This window comes from Epinephelus lanceolatus, chromosome 8 (assembly GCF_041903045.1).
Source record: "Epinephelus lanceolatus isolate andai-2023 chromosome 8, ASM4190304v1, whole genome shotgun sequence".
Classification (NCBI taxonomy): Eukaryota; Metazoa; Chordata; class Actinopteri; order Perciformes; family Serranidae; genus Epinephelus; species Epinephelus lanceolatus.
The window spans coordinates 29,897,394-29,921,820 of record NC_135741.1 but is presented as its reverse complement, the minus strand read 5'-3'; the positions used below and the strand labels follow the sequence as shown (position 1 = coordinate 29,921,820).

The 24,427-nt window shown below is 40.6% G+C and overlaps 2 protein-coding genes across 2 annotated transcripts; one reads left to right on the top strand and one right to left on the bottom strand.

Annotated features, from left to right (window-relative positions):
- Positions 1-2,468: 2,468 nt before the first annotated feature.
- rprd1b (regulation of nuclear pre-mRNA domain containing 1B) lies at positions 2,469-14,020 on the bottom strand. The gene is made up of 8 exons (XM_033629590.2): positions 13,938-14,020; positions 13,310-13,531; positions 7,235-7,364; positions 6,001-6,134; positions 5,370-5,488; positions 5,003-5,129; positions 4,579-4,754; positions 2,469-4,121 (listed from the first exon to the last, which is right to left on the bottom strand). Exons 2-8 carry the CDS (start codon positions 13,458-13,460, stop codon positions 3,972-3,974), a joined length of 987 nt encoding a protein of 328 aa, XP_033485481.1. The 5' UTR covers positions 13,461-13,531; positions 13,938-14,020; the 3' UTR covers positions 2,469-3,971.
- Positions 14,021-18,663: 4,643 nt separating this feature from the next.
- tas1r1 (taste receptor, type 1, member 1) lies at positions 18,664-24,014 on the top strand. The gene is made up of 6 exons (XM_033628619.2): positions 18,664-18,842; positions 19,003-19,318; positions 19,414-20,184; positions 20,273-20,491; positions 21,291-21,411; positions 22,862-24,014. Exons 1-6 carry the CDS (start codon positions 18,694-18,696, stop codon positions 23,782-23,784), a joined length of 2,499 nt encoding a protein of 832 aa, XP_033484510.2. The 5' UTR covers positions 18,664-18,693; the 3' UTR covers positions 23,785-24,014.
- Positions 24,015-24,427: the final 413 nt, after the last annotated feature.

Sequence of the window (24,427 nt, the reverse complement as noted above, 5' to 3'; positions counted from 1 at the left end):
ACTCTGAGCAAGTGTCTATCTGTATTTAAGACAGGATTCCAGAATGGATCATCAAAGAATGATGTCATGAGCAGCATTCTGCATTCTGATCACGTTCTATGGAACAACAAGTCACTGTGACATATGTGGTGTTCACCTGTTATATTATTCCTTAATGCACATTGCACACTGAGTAGATCAAGTTTTACTGTTTCAGATTCACAGTGAAGGAAGTACAGGTGTGACCATGTTTCTGTAGCTGTTAATCCACAGACATACAATGCTGATCTTAAGCACTCATTAAAAAGCATAAGAATCTTAAAACCTATGTATAAAGTTAATGTTGTATGTTTGACAAACACAATTTCACGGGAAGGGTGTGGACTTCTGCACTCTTCACCCCTAATTTACTGTTCCACATTTGGCCAGTCTTTTCCTGCAATGCTTCGTCATAAAAATGGGTAACTGAGAAATTGTGATATTACCTGATGTGTGGGTTATTGAAACAAAATAGGGAAAGATAGAGATGATTTGAGTTTTGTGACATGGTGTGTTACCCTGCTGAAAGTAGCAATCAGAAGATGGGTACACTGTGGTCATAAAGGCATGGACATGGTCAGCAACAATTCTCAGGTAGGCTGTGGTGTGAAAACGATGCTCAGTAGGTACTAAGGGGCCAAAGTGTGCCAAGAAAATATCCCCCACACCATTACACCACTAGCAGCAGCCTGATACAAGGCAGGATGGATCCATGATTTCATGTTGTTCACACCAAATTCTGACCCTATCATCTGAATGTTGTGTCTGAACTCTGTCAGTATATTTACCCTTCATATTGACTCAATGCAAAACACACACACAGGATTTGTTCAAATGGTTCCAGTTTATTGGCATCCACTGAATCACTTTCATTACAGAAAAGCACTACCTCTACTGAGTCCTGGTAGTACAGTATGATTCTGCAGAGAGAAACACATACCACACAGCAAGTAAGTAAGAAAAGATCTAACTAATATCTACAATGAAGCACATCTGGGTCATAATGTTGCTGAAATCCCTTCTGGCATACAGTGTCTGTGTCTCACACTTTTTGTTTTGTCTTTAGTTTACTGCTGAATTATATTTAAATCAAGACAGCAAAATAATGGTTTAAAATTCCTCCCGTCTCCGTTCTTTAACATTTAACATCCAAAGCCACAGGAGGTTTATCTGACATTAGGGGTCAGTTAAACACACCAAAACAGTCCCAAATATCTCATTATGACAGCACAGATGACTGCAACGACTACATCCACACCTTTGTTTTAACAAACACCGCTGAAGCTGCTGTGATTCACATTTTTACCTGCTGTTAGAAACATGTTGTGGCTCCAGACTGCCTGGTGACTCCAATCAATCTGAGAGTTTACTGAAAAGTATTTGCAGCAGTATTTCTCACCCGAGCTTGTGCATCAGCAGGTAAAGTTACAGCACCTGTAATCCGCTTTGACTTTAGATAACACTCATCTCACCAGCAGCAGGAGCCGCCATCGGCCTCTGAGGGCTATATCACAATGAGCAGTTTGTCTAAGTAAACATCTCTGACCTTTTTATTATCCAACTTCTTACTGTTTTTCTGTATAGAGACAACTGAAAATCAAATATGGACAAATGATACATGTTGTCCTGGCCTTGACAGAGAGCTGTAAAGAAAATCAAACTGTTAACTCGCACTTCCGAATCTTAACATCTCAGTTAAGGGACCTGATATATTATTGTGTGGTTTGTCTCCTCATTTTAAAAAAGAAACCTGAGAAAGGGAGTTCAGCAGAGTTGAATTTTCTTGCTGCCACTTTAGCAAAATATTTCATCACTGAACATCCACACAAGGATAGGACTGGGAAATATGTCTGAATTATTATTCCTCATTTTAACATCATTGTGGGAATTTTGTATTGTGAATCTTTTAACACGTTTTTTTTTTTTTTTTCATTCTTGAGAATGTAACCGGATATAACAGTTCCTGTCTATTTCGTGTGTTTTTTTTTATACCAAAACACATCTTTGATATTTATTTCCATATTACCTAGCTCTACACACTAAAACTTAATGACGTTTAATATTTTTCCGTTTTTTTCTTTCAACTGTTTTGCCCTCTAATTGTATGAAGCCATAAAACTCAAAAATAAAATAACTTCTTTGTTAAAGACCAGGGGCCAGATGTATAATACAAATGATGCCTATGCACAAAAACTATGCACACGTCTTTTTCCACACATAAAGGTAGAATGTGCACACCTCACCATACTTAAGACCAGGCTTACACACGGTTTTAACTGAGATAGCAGCGAGTAATATGAAGGTAAACATTAAATATGAGGTGAGAGATGTAACCTTATAATTAAATATGGTTTTCAGGCTGTTTGCTAACTTCACTTATCGTTTAATTTTTGCCGACTGCACAGCGTCCTGTAAAACGTCAATCAAAGGTCAGTCATTTATAGACTTCATTTTATTTATCTTTTTTTCTAATATTTTCTGAGTTGTCTCCCTCTAAATGATCGTTTAATTTGATCCTGAATTGTGAAGCACTTTGTAAAGTCAGTTTGAGCACTATGTGATTCAATGATCATCTTTCCGATCATTAATAATCATAACGATTGAGATTTCACTGCGTCAGTGGTTTGCAGAAACATGTAACGAATTAGTAGTATGGGCACTATAAATATCTGCAGCCATGTATAACGACAGCTGCTCTGGCACTGTTGAAGAGCCTCGCTGATGCCGTTCTTCTCACTGACAGGTCTAACAGATAGTCGAGGGGCACAAATACTGATTACAAATTTATGTTTAAGGACTTTTCTGCATCCATTTACAGTGAATTGTAGCTGTGGAAAAGAGGTCAGTGCACCCAGCTCCACTGTAACTGAGGAATCGGGCGTATGTGCGTCTTTATAAATCTGATGAAAAGACTGCGTGTGTATATTTCTGCCTTTGTACGTACACATAGTTAGGATTCTTCAGTTTTATGCATCTGGCCCCTGGTTGTTTATTGGAAAGCAAACAATGTTTTAAATTGTTTCCTCAAACTTCCAGAATTTATTTTCTAAAACTTAAACCTTGTTAAGTACACACTTATTACATAATAACCATATTCCATCTGTCTAAATAAACTCATAAAAACAAATTGGGACTTTGAATTGAAAAGTTTAAGTCTGTAAATGAGAAAAACGCCTGCACGGGACACAAAACCAGAGCACGTCTATCAACTTAAACTATGGGAACAGAACCTACAGAATCACCGTCTCTATGCAGTGTTACTGAAATGAGCGTGCTGAGTAGCAGCTGTTGACCATGAAGCGTTCATGAAGCAACAAAAAAGCAACGTACACCGAACCCAATCTGAGATCTTCTCTAATTTTACACACACATCAAAACCACCTATGGGTCAATAAAAAGCCACCAACTGAAAACCAAAAAAATAAAACTGATGAATGGTACATCCTCTTCACAGTGTAGTCACAACCTCTGAGAATTTGGAGCAAACGGCCCACCTTTGCTCACTGAATCCACAATATACCACACAGAAAGACACTTTGATTGACACCTCCTGACAGCCAACATTTATGTCTGTCTAAGCTTTGCTTCTTTACCCCGCCCCTCCTCCTAGATCATTTCCAACATTAAAAAAAACTAACAGGAAACAAACTCGTCCCAAGCTGGTGAATTGGAATCCTTGTCGATCAAGCGAGTGCTCAAAAAATCCAGGCCTCACAGAGTCTCTGTTCTCCTCCGCAGAGCAGTTTGATTTCAACAAACCTTGTCTCTAATGTCCCTTCCTCCCTCTTCTCCTGTAGGTTTGGAGTTAGCAGGTGAGCTGGCTGCCGGGAGAGGTTTGACCACGTGTCCTCTGGCTGGAGACACAGCTGGAAGTGTTGTGTGAATCAAACATGGGGCTGGGTTTGGATGGGGACAGGAGGGGCGTGGGGGTAGTTTTTCTAAGCAAAGAAATCTCAGTCGGTGGAGAAGAGGTCTCCGGCCGATGGGAGCGGGGCCAGACCCCCGGTCACGTTGGGCAGGAGGGAGAGGTCAGGGAGGCTCTGGATGTGGGACTTGAGCTCTTTCCTAACTTGGGTCACTCTCGCCAGTTTCTGCTTATATTCCTGTAGAGGACAAGATCACACAGCACAGGTGTGAGCTAAAAATGTTTACTTGATTGTGATCATATTTGGGCAGCACTGCCTAGTTTGACAGATTGACCGCAGTTCACGAGCAGTGATGGACAGCTGTGTTAAAGACTCCTCGGCTCTGATAGGTTGTTTTTATTTACATTTACAAGTGTTGTAATACGAGCTTCTCTGTTCTTTTTTAATAGCTGCAGCGACCGTACGTGCATTTTAGTGCATGTGAGTGGCATCATTTATGTCCCACTGGCTAGGTAATCGCCGCTGCTCTACACTGCACTCATAGAGCTGTTAGGAGTGATAACACCATTCCAACCCATGATGGTCGGACACTGTCGTTGCAGAAATTAAAGTGTCCTGTTATACTCAGACAGGGATCTCTGTTTCACTTCGCGCTATGCTGTCGACTGTCATGTTTGTGTCTGTGGTGCCTTACCTCTAGTTTCTTCTCTCTCTCCATGAGTGCCTCCTTTTGGCTGCCGATGTATTCAGTCAGCATGCGTGCCAGTTGCCTCCGGTCCTCCAGCTCGGCAGCCAGTCGGCCGTTGTACTCTGCCAGCAGCAAACACGCTTCATCCACCGTCTTTGACAACTTGTCGGCTGCCTCCTTGTCTACAATGGCGCCACAGTGGGTTGTTAAGACCAGGAATGCACTTTCAACATTTCAATCTCTTTTTACTCTGATATATTTAATCAACATTTAATAAGTTATTTTTATTGAGTGCTGTATATTTTCTATATGGAGCAACATGTATCAGTTTATGATTCTGTGTTTATAAATGTAAATACAATTATTATAATTCATAATTGTTCAGTTTATTGACTGTTTTATACATAAAAGCGGAGCTCTCAGGTCTTACCAGTGATTTTCTCCAGCAGGGAAACGTCCTGGACTTCCTGTGGCAGGGAGGCGATCTTCTGACGAACTGCTGCGTCACCTGATGCAGCGTTCTCCAAGTCCTGTAGGGCCTTCACCAGCTCCTCTGTCTGAAAGTGTGTGTCAGAGTGTGTTTACAGGGAATAGAGGGCGGAGAGGGGGAAAATGATCAGGGAGGAAACCACGTCACAGACAAAACAACAGAATAAGAGAGAGGTAGAGAAGAGGGGTGAAGAACAAGAGCGAGGAGAACACAGAGAGAAAAAAGTGCAGAAAAACAAACCACATTTTACTTGTAAAGGTTTTTTTTTTGCATTTTGTGCCATCCACATAAATTACTGGCGTCCTACCAACTGAGTTGCAGAAATGTCTGTGCTGTGAGGGGAGTTGTGGCTTCTGTAGTCATCATCTTCATCATCTTCTTCTTCCTGGATCTTCTGATAGCTTCGTTTCACAGCCTTCTTCTCTTCTGCAGTCAGGTTTAGAGGCCAGAGCAGAAAAACACCCACATTATATCACTAAATTATGTACTTAAACCTACATATTATACTATAGATGAGACAAAGGAATAACAAATACCTCTTCTCGACTCCAACATTTGAAAGAAATTGTTTTTATGATCTTTTCCACTTTTTCGCTTTTAGGTTATTCTAAAAAGAGAACTCTTGAAATTTTGTCAAACGCTGAGGCAAAGTTAAAATAAAATGGCCATTCAGCTACTTTGAATTAAGCAGTCAAGATTCTTGATTCCACCCCTGAAGACAGGTGAAAAGTCAGAACTGTCATGTCATATGTCGCAGTTTCATATACTTCCCTCCCCTACATATGACAGAAAGTATCACTATCAATATAACTGATCCTGGCCCTAGTTTTATTTGGTATCAGATCAAAACCAAATTTTGTGGTATCACCCACCAATGGTAAATGCTTTATCTATGCGTGTAGTGATGTAACAAACAAATCATCTAACAGTCATCTGACCTGAAGGCCTGGGGCTGTTGGAGTCTTCGATGGCAAGTTTGAGCTGCTGAATGAAGTCTCCTCTGTAGAGGCTCCTCTCCTTCCAGATGTTCAGCAGTCTCTCCATGTGCTTTTTACAGCCCTCATCTGCCTCACTGTAGGGGGCCAGCAGAGTACGGAAGAAGAAGAAGAAAATTAATTAAAAAGATGCTGGGATAAACTGAAATGACCCTTGGTGCACTCTTTAGGAAGAAATGCAACAGCATATAGCTCAATATGTGTCGCTGACAGTGAATATGATCCTGTCTGTGTGTGAGGATTTTTTCTCTCTCTTATGCACTTTTGTGAAATTTCCTTTATTATTGCCATTGAAATTATTATTCTAGTTAGCTGTGGACCAATCATGGGACCCATCGGTTATCACCCAACAATGATAAAGCCTCTCTGGGGGGAAAGCCCGTGCAGCCAGCAGATATTCGAGTCAAGACTTTCTCTTCCATGCACCAGTCATTTTGGGTAATTTCTATAAACAGATATCTACTGGAGCTGGGGATCGCCAGAGGTCCCACAGTACAATATTCTGACATTGCATTTCAGCCAGTGCTTTCCACCTCTCCACACAGACAGTTTACCTGCTGTTCAAACATGATTGAACAATACTACTTGGACAATAAACAGACTACAAACAGAAACCAGAACACTTCCAACACCAAATTTTGTCCTTTCGCATACAGATAGGCAGAATCTGTTTATATAGATTAGCTGAGGACAGCCTGCTGGGGTGGGTCTGGGTGGTGGGATGGATTGGAAGAATGAATAGCCAGCAAGTTGGGAAAAGGGTAGGGTGGTTTTATATGTTGTATATTATACAGTAATTTTATAGAATGTACACCAAAATATTTTGAAAATATAGCAGATAACTTGTGCATAAAAAAAGTTCAAGATGTTTTAATCTGTTTTGGCGCTGAATACATTCAGCTCCAGTTTAGACGGAGAAACACGTGAGACAACATTTAATATTATGCCCCTTAATAAGTAGATTCCTTTGTAGAAAACTTAAAGGAAAAAAACAACCTACAGCTGTAGTGCAGGTTTTATGTAGGACTATGAATAGATACTGAACCGTTTCTCAATAAGCGTCTAGCAGCAAGCATACCACCTCTCTATACACACACAACTGTTACACACATGCAATCATTACACAGCCCATTATTTGTAGCCATCTGAAAGCACGCTATGGTCACATCACATTTACCTGGCAACATGGGAGCAGGCATCGACAAGTACACTCTCAAAGTCTTTGGTAAACTCAGGTCCTTTCTTCTTGCTGTTCTGGATGACATCATTGGCTAAATACAGGAACGTCAGCTTCCTGGAGCTTTTAGCTGAAGGAAAGATAAATAAAATAAAACATTAAACCATTAGTATAACCAAAGCACATCAACATTACCCATTTCTGACTATGTCATGGCGCCTTCCTCCTTTAGCAGTTTCAGTAATAATGAGTATTGTTTTACAAGTACTGTGTAAAAGTACCCTTACTGTGTAGGTATCACACACAGCACCGAACATTTTTGGGTCACAGCTTTTCAGATGTAAGGATTTGCTTGTTTTTCTCAACTTTATATCCTTGTAAATTGGGGGCTTTTGACTGGTGGTCACACAAGACTATCTGGTTTAAGGACAGTATTCTAGACACCTTACATGGCACAGGCACTTATCAGTATTTTTGGCAATGTGTAAAATCTGGCTATCCTGAATAATTCTGGATGCTTTCTCTACCTCAGATAAGTTAAGAGTAGGAAAGTGTAGCACATAAGGACACAACAGCTTGTCTTAAACACTGAAATTGAAATCACTGACAGTGTTCTCTCTACCAATTTCAACCTGTTACAGATTAATAAATCCACTAACCACTACTCAGTTCATCAGTGGTGAAATGCAGCTAAGGTACATTTACTTACGTACTGTACTTAAGTACAAATTCAACGTACTTTTACTTTACATTAGTATTTCCATTTTCTACTTCCATTTTATCTGCATGACAACTTCAGTTACTCCTGAGATAGCAAGCCTCCCTGTACAGTGAAAACCATGTGTGGTATTTATTACTTTCATTATTATTTATATTTAGTATTTTCCTCTTAATATTTGCTTAGTGCTTCTTCTGTCTAACCACCCTTAAAACATTAACAACAACCTGTTTGCATATCTGTAAAAGCAAGAATACTAGTATACCTGATTCATTGTGTTTATTTTGTTTTGTCTCATTTTGTCTATATCCACATTTCTGTCTACCCCCATGTCCGTATTGTATGTAACTACATTGATTTTTTTTTTTTGGACTGCATTTTGCACCAATGGGGTTAAAAAAAAAAAGAAACCATGTGTCACCAAATGTGGTGATTTTAAATGTGAATGTTGTGTATTAAACCGGAGGATTCTTTGTGTTCAGTGTATTTAAAATGAATAAACTATTTAAAACTTCCTTGGATCAGCTGGAAAATGCATCATCATACTGAGGTGGACAAGAAAGGTGTATAAGAAAGGTCAGAGCCACTTGTATTTTCTCAGGAGATCAGATGTTTCAACGTCTGCAGAACCATGTTGCACATGTTTCATCATTCAGTGATAGCCAGTGTTATCTTCTACGCTGTAGTGTGTGCTCGGGGAACAGGGTAAAGGCAGCTGATGCTAACAGACTTAAAGGGATAGTGCACCCAAAAATGAAAATTCAGCCATTATCTACTCACCCATATGCCGACGGAGGCCCTGGTGAAGTTTTAGAGTGCTCACATCCCTTGCGGAGATCGGCGGGTGGAGCGGCTAGCACACTTAATGGTAGACGGCGCCCCAGACTAACGTCCAAGAACACAAAACTGAATCCACAAAGTATCTCCATACTGCCCATCCGTAGTGATCCAAGTGTGCTGCAGCCGCGACATAAAAAGTTGTTTCGAAAAACGTCATATGAACTCTGTTTTTAGCCTCACTGTAGCCTGTAGCTCTGACTGCTTCTCTGTGCTCCGCGCTCACGTGTGCGCGCCTGCGCGAGACCAGCGAAAGTATGAGCTCCACCCGCCGATCTCCGCAAGGGATGTGAGCACTCTAAAACTTCACCAGGGCCTCCGTCGGCATATGGGTGAGTAGATAATGGCTGAATTTTCATTTTTGGGTGCACTATCCCTTTAACAGGAGTCTTTAGTGGAGGTGTCAGAGAGGAGCATGCTGAGAAAACTGCCTCTCACCCCTGCACACCACGCTGGAGTCCTCAGAGCACATTCAGCTGTAGAGACCACTGAAGAGCACTATAAAACACTACAGGAGATTTAATCTACTTGTGGCCATCAAACTGTACAACTCCTCCCCCTTCTGTAGGGAGGAGAGCTGAAACAAGGGTACTGACAGCAATATTCACCTACATTAGGTGCATTATTACTTCATATGGTGAACATTACCACCTTTCAATATCTTGTGTGATGTTTTTCACAACATCATGTGCAATATTATTCTTCAATATCATGTTCACTTGTCTATGTGGTGCAATATCATTGTCTCAGTCACGTGCAATACTACTTCTCATTGTTGTATCATATTCAATATAACATTGATTATAAGGAGCAGTCTGTTTTGTTTTCCACCATTTTAGTTCATTTTTAGTAACTGATCGTACTCCTATTGTTACTCTATTAGGCACTGGGATTGCCTTTGCTCCTTGAAAACACTTCTGTCTGTATATTTTTGGTTGTCTGGTTGGTACTGTGTGTAGACTCACAAGTCACTCTTTAGACACTTTGCTTAACTAAAGACTGATGTCTTTCTCCCTGATTTTGTGTTTAGATGGGCGGATACAATTTCAGAGTTTAAAAAAACTCCCTATGTTGCAGAACCAATAGTAAATCTGCAGGGCTCGCTGAACTCTTGTGCTCGTAAACATAGTCCCACTAGAAACACGTGTAGCGGTACAAAATAGCTCAGCCGTGCTCGCAGGAAACGCCATCAAAGTTAGTGGATGTTTGTCGCGTTTGCGGCGACACATTCTCGCCAACTAAAAGAAACAAACATAATCTTTTACAAGGCCATGACTCATCTGTCCAGCCGGACTATAGAGGGAATCGCCTTGTTGTTTACAAATACTTCCGGGTAGAAAACCAGCAGAGCTTTTAGCTATATATACAGTACAGGCCAAAAGTTTGGACACACCTTCTCATTCAATGCGTTTTCTTTATTTTCATGACTATTTACATTGTAGATTCTCACTGAAGGCATCAAAACTATGAATGAACACATGTGGAGTTATGTACTTAACAAAAAAAGGTGAAATAACTGAAAACATGTTTTATATTCTAGTTTCTTCAAAATAGCCACCCTTTGCTCTGATTACTGCTTTGCACACTCTTGGCATTCTCTCCATGAGCTTCAAGAGGTAGTCACCTGAAATGGTTTCCACTTCACAGGTGTGCCTTATCAGGGTTAATTAGTGGAATTTCTTGCTTTATCAATGGGGTCGGGACCATCAGTTGTGTTGTGCAGAAGTCAGGTTAATACACAGCCGACAGCCCTATTGAACAACTGTTAAAATTCATATTATGGCAAGAACCAATCAGCTAACTAAAGAAAAACGAGTGGCCATCATTACTTTAAGAAATGAAGGTCAGTCAGTCGGGAAAATTGCAAAAACTTTAAATGTGTCCCTAAGTGGAGTCGCAAAAACCATCAAGCGCTACAACCAAACTGGCACACATGAGGACCGACCCAGGAAAGGAAGACCAAGAGTCACCTCTGCTTCTGAGGATAAGTTCATCCGAGTCACCAGCCTCAGAAATCGCAAGTTAACAGCAGCTCAGATCAGAGACCAGATGAATGCCACACAGAGTTCTAGCAGCAGACCCATCTCTAGAACAACTGTTTAGAGGAGACTGCGCGAATCAGGCCTTCATGGTCAAATAGCTGCTAGGAAACTACTGCTAAGGAGAGGCAACAAGCAGAAGAGATTTGTTTGGGCCAAGAAACACAAGGAATGGACATCAGACCAGTGGAAATCTGTGCTTTGGTCTGATGAGTCCAAATTTGAGATCTTTGGTTCCAACCGCCGTGTCTTTGTGAGACGCAGAAAAGGTGAACGGATGGATTCCACATGCCTGGTTCCCACTGTGAAGCATGGAGGAGGAGGTGTGATGGTGTGGGGGTGTTTTGCTGGTGACACTGTTGGGGATTTATTCAAAATTGAAGGCACACTGAACCAGCATGGCTACCACAGCATCCTGCAGCGACATGCCATCCCATCCGGTTTGCGTTTAGTTGGACGATCATTTATTTTTCAACAGGACAATGACCCCAAACACACCTCCAGGCTGTGTAAGGGCTATTTGACCAAGAAGGAGAGTGATGGAGTGCTGCGGCAGATGACCTGGCCTCCACAGTCACCGGACCTGAACCCAATCGAGATGGTTTGGGGTGAGCTGGACCGCAGAGTGAAGGCAAAGGGGCCAACAAGTGCTAAACACCTCTGGGAACTCCTTCAAGACTGTTGGAAAACCATTTCAGGTGACTACCTCTTGAAGCTCATGGAGAGAATGCCAAGAGTGTGCAAAGCAGTAATCAGAGCAAAGGGTGGCTATTTTGAAGAAACTAGAATATAAAACATGTTTTCAGTTATTTCACCTTTTTTTTGTTAAGTACATAACTCCACATGTGTTCATTCATCGTTTTGATGCCTTCAGTGAGAATCTACAATGTAAATAGTCATGAAAATAAAGAAAACGCATTGAATGAGAAGGTGTGTCCAAACTTTTGGCCTGTACTGTGTGTGTATGTATATCTATATATATATATATAGATATACATATATATATATATATAGCCTATATATCACATTTTTCACATCACTGTATCACCGTTTGGACTAATCCGATGTTTGTAAAGTCTATAAACACAATGATTGAACAAACATTACTATTTCTGTGTGCACGTTTAGCTGGGCTAACCGTTAGCTGTTAGCCCTGTTAGCCGTTAGCGATGTCTGTAATAGGTAATAACTCATTAAACGGTCCGTGAAAAAAATATCTTTTCCAGCGGATATCTTAGTTACAGCATGATTGAGCTAGCAAAGCAGTTTTGTGTTGCTATGTGTGGTATTTATTCAGTTTTGGGAAATCACGAAGTCTAGAAAGCATCAGTGGCTGCAGCTGACAGGGACAGCTAACAGCAGCAGCAAAGCTAACATCAGGACGTCATCTGTTAAAAGCCTCCTGTTGTCGGATACGACATGACACTACTCCAGTTAGCTCAATAATGCTGTAACTAAGACATCCGCTGGAAAAAATATTTTCTTCACGGATGAGCACACGTTTGATAAAACGGAGTTAAACCTCTCGGCATCCATTTTCAAGCTCTCTGTGTTTGTTTCCTTGCGGACGAGAAAAGGGGGAGCGCACATTTCCGAGAAGGCATGTCCTTTTCAAAAATGCAAGAGGCGTTGCTTTGTTGCCGGCCGTTTTCGCCAGTGTGTTAAACACACTTTAGAAAGGAGTGTCCCCAGACTATCAGAAGGCGGAGATCTCTGATTGTCTGGTGGCGAGACTATACTGTGTGTGAATAAAATTGTGGTTACTGTAGTTAATGTTATTATAATTTGAAGCACTCTCTGGCACATGAATGTCTTTAGGGATAAATAAAGTTATACCGAATAGAATATAATTGAATTGACGAAGATGAAAACAGGGCTGATTTTCTGAGCTCATTCAAAAGTTGAATTTTTAGGTCTCACAGAAGAAACACATGATGATCTTATGCACGGAATATCCTGTACAGCTGTCAATATATACCCATACATATATTCATATATACATATTCTTGTTTCCATATGTTCATTAGTGAAAGGTGTCTCTCCTATCTTATCGTATGATGCATTGCTGTAGATTTAACTACCCAAAAGTATATAAAGAACTTCAAATGAGCACAATCTAAATCATCTGCAGTAGTATAAGGCAACACACACATTAATGCAGCAGTAATACTAATCCAAAAACATTATACAGTATGTAACAGTAAAACAGGGCAGAATTTTTACTTTAATACTACCCATACCATAAGTAAATACTACTTTTAGTACTTACTGCTGTAAGGTTTTGAATGCAGGGATTTGAATGGAGTATTTACAGTGTGGTATTGTAGCTTTAACGTTACTAAAGTATCTGAGTACTTCTTCCACCTCTGTCCTAACAGCCACACTGACACATTCATGATCCAAGTTTCCTGTCACCAATATAGTTTTTGCTGCACTAAATGGACAGCATATATGATAGTAGTTTGCAGCAGCAGGTCTCACCTTTTTTCAGCTCTCTGTGCCACACTTTGACGATGAGGGCTGAGTGTTTGCGGTGGTGGATGATCCACAGAGACAGAGTCTGGACGCTCTGCTGCGAGCTGCTTAGCTCCGTCAGCTTCTTTTCCAGGGCCGACTCAGAGAAGGACGACATGCCGGTGTGAGTGTGCGTTTCCCCCGTGACCCGACTGACCCCGGCCCGCTCGAGAGCCACTGAGCACCGACCTAGTTTGGAGAAACTCGCAATGTCATCAAAACTGAAGTTGTGTCGTCGCTAACTCGCAGACATGCAGCATCAAACCTGCTCCTGTACGCTCCACCTGACGCTATGGCTCATAAGTTATGTTAGCTCTTTCTCTCACTGAATTATCCACATCTACTGAACAAACCTGACAAGTGTGAGCTGGTTAATCAGCTGCTGTCTCCTCACTGTCTGTAGTGTTTGTTTACAGCCACAGCTAACGTTAGCTAGCCGAGCTAAGCAGCCATCTGCAGCCCAGTGCAGCCCTCAGCTAACCTGAGCTTTAACCCGGGTTAAATAAACAAAGCCTCTGTAATATTCGTGCAGACTATCTCTTCAGTTCGCCAACAGATGAGACAAAAACTGCTAAAGAGTGACGGTGAGACTCACAGTTTGTCTTTGCTTGTCTAATCAGGAGGTTTCCTTCGAAAAAATGGCAGCTTGCACTTTCACCTCAGCGTGTGCGTCGCACAGTGGTGACGTAAGCAGATCCCTGCATGATACCCTGTACAACCCAGAATAGATTTACTATTAAGTGCTAAATAAGTAAATACATAAACTAAATAATACAGACAAGCAGTTCTCATTTGGCTGAATGGGAATCCTGGTGTCAGGTATCCAGTTCTAAATAATACACCCAGAGTACCCATGGGATGAAGATATAAAACCCATTCCTGCATCTAAGGACAGTTTCAATCTTAAAATCAGGCCTCATTTTGTTTTACGACTCAAGTAAGATTTGGACAGATACAATTGTTCGGAAAAAAACACAACTAAATTTGAATGAAACATTAAAACTGTGGTTGTTATTTTTATGAAAATAACTTTGTGTCATGTTTTCTGAAATTGTCGCTATATTCTGAAAGAAGTACATGAGACAGGTGATGCTTCTCAAAGTCAAGGAAGGATCTACATCATCAAATCTCGCCGAAGGACTGTTCCAATGTGAAGGTTCCTTCAAATTCTACCGAAGACTGAGTCCTTCCTTTGCAGAATTTTAAAAGTTGCATGTGTGTATCCTCAGCGGGCAGTCAAGAAATTACAGCAAATGTGAACAGCTCTCTGCCAAATCCAAAAACTGGAGCATTAAAACTCAAATTTGTGATGTCACAGGATATAAAATCAGGAGCTGCTCCACAGACAATGAATTGGGAAACATGCTATAGATGAGACACTGAGAGCACCCAGAGGAATATTCTGTGTATATGGGTACATTTTTTTTTGTTTCACATCTGAGAACACTACAATAGAATAAAGCGAATTTGTTTCAAAACCAGAAACCAGAGAAGTGAGTCTCAAATTTGTGATATATATATCTATATCTATATATATATATATATATATATATATATAATTATATATATATATAATTGTCTATGGAACAGCTCCAGACTTTATCACAAATTTGAGACTCACTTCTCTGGTTTCTGGTTTTGAAACAAAGTAGCTCGCGTTCACAAATATGGTTTGAACCCTCCTAGGCCATGGAAATAACATATTTAAATTTGGTGGTGTTCCTGTTTAATAAATAATAGATCCTGACTGCTTTGAGTTACATAAAGAAATTAGTTTAGTTATATATCCTAAAACAGGAATATATTCATATGATCTTGCCTTTCTGTTTTATTTTGTCTGTTTGTTTGTGTTTGAAATTGGTAAAAATAACAAAAATAGTAAATATGAGTAAACGATGCATTACAATCAGTATACTGAATGTCAGCCATAAATGGTCTTTTAAACTGCAGTTTGTAATGTGTCCTCACAGGAGCAGGGAAATCTAGTCAGAATACAAAAGGAGAAAAAGCATCAAAAACGAGCACGGCATCTCTATTTCTAAAAGGATCCTAATGAAATTGCAGTTAGTCAAACTATAGACATTCCCTGTGAGACATTTTGCATTACCTTTCAAACCTCAGTTTAAACAGGTCCTAACAGGAGAGGCAACATTCATTAATAATACCTGAATTCCACATTTAGATGTCCTAGGGCCATGGTGCATGCTGGCTCACCTACACGTCTTACTGGAAAAATTAAATAGAGAGGATCTATCATTATTGTTTTTGCTCACACCTGTGTGTAAAACGTCAAACTATTAACAGTATCAAAATAATAACTGACTGAAATCATAAAATCCAATGCAAGAAAAAAGAAATCTGAATGACAAAGTAACAACCACTGCTGATGCTTTTATTTTGCATTAATGGATCTGTTGTATGCTGAGCTCTTCTGTGTGCAGCTTTCAGTCATGCAAACTAGGATTTTTCTGTTATTTTTGTTTGTTTGTTTGTTACTATTAAAGCGATTACTGTTACATGTCACTGATTTATTGTTTCTGCTGTTATCTAATAATTATTAAAAATGAGTACAGTAGTTAATCTTTCAGCATTTTGTGAAAACTTTTTTAAAAATGAGCTGCTTGACTTCCATGTTTGAATAAACATTCAAACCCTTTTCCTGTTGACAATAAGAAAGCTTGCACCATGCAAATATTTTCACTCAAATCTCTGTGTTTGTACAGACATGGACATTTACATGTCTATTTGCCTCCAAAATACTGCGGTTGACAAAATGCACAATAATCCTGTCAAAACATTGGGTTTGGGTCCTGCACACAGCTGAGGGTCAGGCAAATTGTATGTTAGTACAACAGGTGTGTTTAACAAAATAAGCCTCAAATATCAACCAAAATGCAAATTCAGCTCCACCTGCACAAACCTCTTTCCTGACGGACATTTTACCTAAACAGCAAAAACATAAGTATATCTAATAACATTAATCAAAGACAGCTCTGTTACTTTTTAGCTTCCCAGCAAGCTTTGCCCAGTGAGCCAGCTTGGACAAAAGACATTTTTTCACAGCAGATGTCTAGTTAGTATATACCGAACAGGAAGCGACTCAAAAGAGACACTATTCAACAAAAAAGACACAAAATGACCCCAAGAAGACACAAAATGACCAACAACAGACACAAACTCACAAAAAGATGCATATTGAACACAAAGAGACACAACCACCACAAAGTCAGTGTGTCTTGCTCCTATGTAGGAGAGGTGGTGGGGCCCATTGCATATCTGTGCCCAGGGGCCTCTTGTCTCATAATCCACCCACGACTGTCCGGGAACTCTGGAGTTGCATTTAATTTTTATCACTGCCTCCACTGTGTTGTGTGTCTGTCATCTGTGTGTGAAACTGGAAAATAAAAGGTTCATACTCAATCAAATATCCTTGAAAGTTATGTGCTTCTGTGTGTGAAGTTTAATTATTATGGTGTCTTTTTCTCTTGTTGTTTACTTTCTTGTAAAGATGATGAATAAAAGCTAGTTGCCTGAATGAACAACTAGGGTTGTAGTGGTATTGACGGTGATCATACTGTGTACTTTTGCTTATCTACAATGTTGAAAAAAATACAACTGGATGGAGAATCTCACCTAGTTATTTTCAAAAGGGAAACTTTTTACACACACTTCCAATAAAAATATGGTTTCAAGTTTCATAGTAATAAAATGTTTAATAGTAATAAAATGTTGGTTCAACCAAAGATAACCTCTCTATATTAATTCCTTTAAGGGTCATTCTGACTGATAATAATAATGATAATAATAATAATAATAATAATAATAATAATAATAATTATTATTATTATGTAATACCGTAATGCCCTGAAACCGCAGTATTTTCTAAGGTGTTTATTGTACAGTGAATATCTTTTACCTCTGCAACCCTACAGACAACAGCTGTATTTCAGATTAATTGACTGCGGGTTTGAGATAAGATTGACTTGCAGAGTATTAAATTTGAAGGAATAGGATTTCCAAATAGGTCCCAAGCTAAACATAAGAGGTTAATGAAAGAACAAAACTATACAGGCCCGTGTTTACATGTAAAACTTACTTTGAAATCTCCAAATGTGATTGAGACCTACAGGGTCACCATTGATCTAGGCCAACATTCCTGTGTTTCAGAGGCTATAGCAAGCTGAGTTTTAAAGTTAGAGTAATGATACTGGTATCATATGAAATTAGTAGACCTGAGGAATTCGGTAGGACCAGCCACATCATGCTAGCTGGAAGAAGGAGGTAACTAATGCTCCAAAGTTGGGCTAAATTTTGACAAGGGAAAAATGGGCATGGCCACCTCTGACCTCAAGATATCTGAATATGAAAATGGGTTCTATTGATATCCACAAGTTTTCCCTTTACAGACATGCCCATTTTATGCTGGTCTTTGCAGTTTTGGGCAAATACTATGCAGTTTTTTTTTACATATATTGTAAATGTGTTACTTTGCCTGTTGTATTTCAATATTTCTGCATACTGGAGACCCTACACAGTCTTGGAAGACAAAGCTGAGACTCTTGTGGATTCAGTGAACCTAACTGTATTCATGTGTGATGATGTTAGCCCCCATAAAAAAAATATTGTAGTTGCTGTTTCATTGTAGTGAGGCCTTTTTTTCTTAAATACAGAGCTTTCAGTATAAAATGACCTCTTGTAACGTCTGGAATATTCACAGCCTCATGAAACTTTACAACCGTAAACTAGAGACCTCGAGCATTAAGAGGATGGCAATAAGAGGGTCTCTCAGCAATTTCAAGAACAGAAGTGCTCACCATCCAATTGCTAAAAATGCACAAAAAAAGCTTAAATTAAACACCAAATCTTTGTAACAAATTGATCATAAAGATGTTTTAATTTTCAAATGACCAAGTTTCCACTTAAAATACATTTTTAAAATCGCTTTAATGAACTGAAAGAAAAGGTTTATGGTTAACAGATCTGCACTGAGCCACAGATGGTCCGTTTGCTCTGGTTTACAGTTGTTTGTCACTTGTCAAAGATTAATGGAAAAACACCGGTTTTCCTTTTCATGGCTTATTACGTTTATGCAGTTCACTGCAGTAGGCTGGAAACTTGACAGTCACACAAACAAATCTGACTTGCAAACACACCTCACTCAACCAGCACTTCCCAGAAAGATGCAAATGTGATCCTTTCCTCCCTCCCCCTATCAATCCTCACTTTCATAACCAGGCCTTGATCTGTTCTACAAACAACAGCAAGCTTCCACAGCACCAGCAGTAGTGTGTGTGAGGTGGAGGTGAAGTATGAATCTGTTTGGGGCTGTGATTCTGTCATTAGGCTGGCTGATGCTGCAGTTTGCTGATGGGGAACTGGATTACATCTCTCAGGGACAGGGGATGCAGCTGCAGGGCGACTTCTCTATCGCTGGACTCTTTCCTCTCCACTACACAGATGGACCAAGTGATGGTTTGCCTGCTTTGGGTCCATGTAATAAGTGAGTTTGACTGTTTTACTGAACAGTAACCTTAAATCTTCACAGATCAAATGTATCTCACTAGTGATCTGGCTATAAAATCAACTTAAATATTATTCTTCTTTAAACTTTTGAGTTTTACTTGATATGTCTTACTGCTTATACATGTTACTTTCTCTAGAGGTAGAACCAACAGACACGGATTTCACCTATTGCAAGCTATGAGATTTGCTGTGGAAGAAATTAACAACAGCACAGAACCACAGCCTCTTTTACCGGGGGTGAAGCTGGGCTACCAGCTCTATGACATCTGCTCGGTACCAGCCAGTGTCCTGGCCACACTGGACCTGCTGCAGCAGGAGCACCAGAGCCCCTCTGCATCTGGGACAGTCACAAACTACAACAAAAGTCAACAGGCAGTAGCTGTGATTGGACCAGACAGCAGCAGCAAATCTTTTACTCCCGCTGCTTTACTGGGGGCCTATCTTATACCACAAGTAAGTTCTCACATGGAAAGTTTTAATCATGGCCCTTGAATTACTTATATTCCACATGACATCCATACAATTCACATGCTCCTGCTTCATTTTAGATATCCTACGAAGCATCAAATGAAATGCTGAGCAACAAGTTCCTCTATCCAGCCTTTCTCCGCACAATCCCTAGTGACAAGAACCAGGTGGCAGCTATGATCCAGCTTCTGGTCCGTTTCAACTGGACCTGGATCGCTCTCTTAGGCAGTGACAACGACTATGGCCTGCAGGGCATGAAGAGCCTGTCCCAGCAGGCACCAGACCATGGCATCTGCATCGCTTACCAAGGCATCATCCCCTCGCACAGTAATGACACAATCGAGATCATGAGGAACATGGTGGAAAGCGTGCTAAGAACCAAAGTCAACACCATTGTGGTCTTCTCCAGCAAGTCAAAACTCAGTCGCTTCTTCCCTTATGTTGTTGAGCGGAATGTGACAGGTAAGGTGTGGATTGGGACGGAGGACTGGTCAGTGGCTACTCTCATATCAGAGATACCTAATATCCACACCATCGGCACTGTGCTGGGCATATCAATCAAAAACGCAGCCTTATCTGGTTTTGAGGAGTTTGAGAGAAATGTAGTTGAGGCTTCAATGCAAAACAATGACACTCAGCAAGTCTCTAATGTTACCATGAGCTCAGACAATGACTGTCTGCAGAGCACAGACCTGTACAGCCTCGCCAGAAACAAGTTTTCTCTAGAGCAATATGACATCACCTCCTCCTTCAATGTGTATAAGGCGGTGTATGCTGTTGCTCATGCTCTGCACAAAGCACTTGGTTGTGATTCTGGAGAGTGCCAAAAGAGGAGAGTGTATCCATGGGAGGTGAGCAGGTGTAAACTTGTGTTTTTGCAAAAATGAAAATGAAATTGTTTGTTAGGCACTGATGTTTCTTTCTTCCTCTCCACCCAAGGTGCTCTGGTGGCTTAAGGAGGTGCGATTCTCTGTGGCCAACACCTCAGTGTACTTCGACATGAATGGTGACCCACCCACAGGATATGACATTGTTTCCTGGGTTTGGAGGGGGACTGACTGGTCTCTCAGAGTGGTGGGCTCCTTCAGCCCAAATCCAATCACACTCACAATTGATGCTGATAAAATTGAGTGGCACGACACAGGAGATTCAAGACAGGTATGACCTATTGAAGTATCTCTGAGTAAAGTGTTTGTGTCTAAAGCTTAAAGGGACAGTTCATTCTCAAATAAAAAAATACATATTTTCCTCTTACGTGTAGTGTTACTAATCTATCTACATTGTTTTGGTGTGGGTTGACAAGTGTTATGAGTTACGAGATATAAACATTAATGGCATCCTCCTCAGCTGAGCTGTAACATTAGCTAGCTCAGTGGTGCTAGGTGAGCTTGCAGTAGATGCATGCTTCCTTCTGTGCCGTGATATGATTGGCAGGTGTAGTTCAGTAGAAAGAAAACAGCTACGTGAAACTGCTAACAGCAAGGTCTGTGGATGATCTTGAGTAACAGGGTCATTGCAACATTGCTGTTGAGTTTTTCAAATGTATTTTTTTTGGCCCTTTGAGCACCACAAGCTGAGCGCCATCTTGTTCCAATATATTTAAGAGAGGGCAGACATCTCTACGGCCGATATCTCCAGCACTTGGAAACTCACACCAAAACAATCTAGGCTGATAGGTAGCACTACAGGTAAGAGTAAGAAATATGTATCTTTTATTTTGGGATGAACTGTTCCTTTAAAGACTCACCAGTTTCTGATCTAATTCATATTAGTAAGAAATCTGCAAAGGGTTTTATGAAATTATACAAGTTATGAACATGTAAAAAAGTGATTTCAGACACCTGAGCATGTTTTCCCTAACTAGAATTAAGAGTTCAGCTGCTTACTCCATGTGTTTTGAAAGAAAAATAATCCAACAGTAATGGTAATCATTTTTGTCGAACTCGGTTGTGTCTAGGTGCCGCTGTCCATCTGCTCTCCACCTTGCCCGGAAGGCCACAAGAAACTGCTGACAGGACAACACACATGCTGCTTTGACTGCCAGGCCTGCCCCTCTGCTACATTTCTCAATATAAGTGGTAACATAAAGACATACAGAAAAAAAAGTCAAAGTATGCAAAAATATTTAAAGAAAAACAGAGAGAAGATAGAGGGAAGGGTGTTTCTTAGATGAGATCTTTGCACCATAGGACTAACTGGCAAAATACCAAATGAATTAGTGCAGACTAAGAATGTTATAACGTCACCTGTGGGCTTGTGGCAAAAGTGACAGATTGAACAGGATATACAGAATTTAGCCATTTATTATACACACCCAAATAACGTCTAGTGTGTAGGATTTACGGTACATTCCATTTGCACTGGGAAATCAGGATTTCTGAGTTCCCATTCAGGAATTTCAACTTAAACGCCACGTGAAGTAGGATTTACGACTCAGAAAGCTGACTCAAACAGACCTTGCCAAGGCCAACCTCAAAATCAAAGGTGGCAGATATGAAAGCTGTGGTGATATACTCTTTATTAACGCTGTCTCATTTGTGTCTCATGAGAACAGTCGTACACAGCTGTCCAACTTGTATCTGTGGACATGTTGCCACAGTGTTTGTATGGCTAAAATAGAGCGTAATGAGTTGTTATCAACCAGTATTGTTAACAATGGCTAACCTGGCTTGGACTGGTATTGCTAACAACATATTGATTTTCCAACTTGTTGTGTAGGGACAAGGTCAACTCATGTATGACATCATTCCTAGCTCTGACCTCTGAGGTAAATGGAACATAGCAACATTGCAGTCAACTGAAACTTTGTGCCAAGCATGTAGGACAATTATGGTGACTGCAGCCAAAACACAAAAGACCCAGTCTAGAGCCAGTGTATGGTTTGTCTGCTCTGGGCCACTGTAGAAACAACAACATGGCAAGCTCCGTGAAAAAGCACCGGATGCATATGTAGATATAAACAACTCATTCAAAGGTAACAAAAACACAACAGCCCCTTTTTCAGGTGATTATAAACAATTACCTTAAGAAAATATCACATTGCACTTCTGCCAGTAGATGTCCCTAAATCATACACACTGGACCTTTAAATGTTGTGGACGTCATCAGTGGAGTAACTGTGATGGAGGTTGTTGTAAAGTGTGCAAGCAAATAAACAAAAACAGAAAGATATCCAAAACCAAATTTTAAGTACAAGACAGAGAGCCTTAAATATGTTAGCAGACAAATGTCCCTCCTATACCAGTCAGGACAAAGATCACAAACCACCATTGGTACAACACAGCAGGTTTTTTTAGCTGCTGTGTATAAGATTGACCAGCAGGTGGCGCTGAGCACCCATACAATAAACTGAGCACACATACAATAAACTGAAGCAGGCGCTGAAGGGATGCAAACCCCCTTTCAGTATAAGGGAGTCTAGAACTTAGCATTTTCTCTTAATGGCTCACCAATGTTAGTTTGAACTCTGTGACACTGGACAGAAAAAAGCTTCACAGCTTTTACACCTATTCTGTCTCTCCTCCTCAGACTCCACTACATGCCAGCTGTGTCTGCTGGAGGAGTGGGCTCCCCCAAAAAGCGCGCAGTGTCTGAACAGGACCGTCCTGCTGCTCGCCTGGGACGCCCCCCTCTCCATCGCCCTGCTCTTCTTTCTGGCCACCTGTCTTCTCATGACCTCCAGCTCCACAATAATCCTCCTGCTCAACCTGAACACGCCCGTGGCCAAGTCTGCCGGAGGCCGCACCTGCCTCCTGATGCTGGCAGCCCTGACTGCTGCTGCCATGAGCTCTTTGTGCCATTTTGGCCAGCCATCTCCTCTGGCCTGTATCCTCAAGCAGCCTCTATTCATCTTCAGCTTCAGTGTGTGCCTGGCCTGCATCACTGTGCGCTCCCTCCAGGTCGTCTGCATTTTTAAATTTGCATCCAAGCTGCCGCCGGCCTATGACAAGTGGGCCAAAAAGAACGGGCCAGAGATTACTATTTTCCTGGTCTCGGCCACCATCCTGCTTATTTCTGTGATCCGTGTGGTTGTCAACACCCCAAAGCCGTCCCAGGATCTTAACTTCTACTCAAACAGCATTGTGTTGGAGTGCAGTAACATGCTGTCACCTGGTGCATTCATTGAGCTCACATATGTGTCACTGCTCAGCATCCTCTGCTTCTCTTTCAGCTACATGGGAAAAGACCTGCCAGCCAACTACAATGAGGCCAAGTGTGTGACCTTCAGCCTCATGGTGTACATGATCTCCTGGATGACCTTCTTCACCATCTACCTCATCAGCAGAGGCCCGTTCACCATGGCCGCACACGTGTTTGCCATACTCTTCAGCGTCCTGGCCTTCTTCGGGGGCTACTTCCTGCCCAAAATATATATTATTGTCATGAGGCCCCAAATGAACACTACTGCCCACTTCCAGAACTGCATTCAAATGTATACCATGAGTCAGTAATAAAGTTTGTAATTATTTCAGTTGATGAAAAATAGGTGAATTGAATGATGCAGGAAGTAGCAGCCAAAATAATGGAAACAACACTACACAAATGTATTGAACAACTGAATTTAAAACATTAACAATTTTAGCCTATTAAAATTTTTACCAGTATAGAGAAAGAAAATAACCAAATAAACCTCATCTGTCTGTCTGTTGCTGGTTCTTAAATAAATAAACTTCAATAAATATGCTGATACAAAATGTTTAGTACTATAGAACTGACATTGTCCTCTCCATTATGTATTTTCCATCACAATCTGCAAAATGATGGAAATGACTGTTGTGGAAATTATATTTTGTAACATCTTTTTTCTCTTTTTCCCCATGATAATCCCATGATATGTTAGCTTGATTCTAGCATTGAACATACACAATATAAATTGTTGTTTTTCTTACTATTTGTACATTCAAAGGAAATATGAGCTGTTTGGAAATGACAGCCAATAAATATATAAATTTAACAAAAAATTACCTTGATTTCTACTTGTAGTTCCCTACATAGCGCTAACTGCCCTCCAGCCATGTGCTCTCTTGTCACAGGACCACTGCTGCGGTCACCAAGTATGCAAACTATTAAAAAAAACTCTTTTGTACAGTGGAA

Bases quoted from the DNA above. Each gene is read 5' to 3' on its own strand.
- rprd1b (XM_033629590.2), bottom strand. From the start codon at position 13,460: ATGTCGTCCTTCTCTGAGTCGGCCCTGGAAAAGAAGCTGACGGAGCTA. The intron at 6,135-7,234 runs GTAAATGTGATG...GGCCCCCTACAG, and splicing joins GCCTGCTCCCATGTTGCCAG to TGAGGCAGATGAGGGCTGTA. The intron at 5,489-6,000 runs GTCAGATGACTG...ACCTGACTGCAG, and splicing joins CAACAGCCCCAGGCCTTCAG to AAGAGAAGAAGGCTGTGAAA.
- tas1r1 (XM_033628619.2), top strand. From the start codon at position 18,694: ATGCTGCAGTTTGCTGATGGGGAACTGGATTACATCTCTCAGGGACAG. The intron at 18,843-19,002 runs GTGAGTTTGACT...TACTTTCTCTAG, and splicing joins GCTTTGGGTCCATGTAATAA to AGGTAGAACCAACAGACACG. The intron at 20,185-20,272 runs GTGAGCAGGTGT...TCTCCACCCAAG, and splicing joins GGAGAGTGTATCCATGGGAG to GTGCTCTGGTGGCTTAAGGA.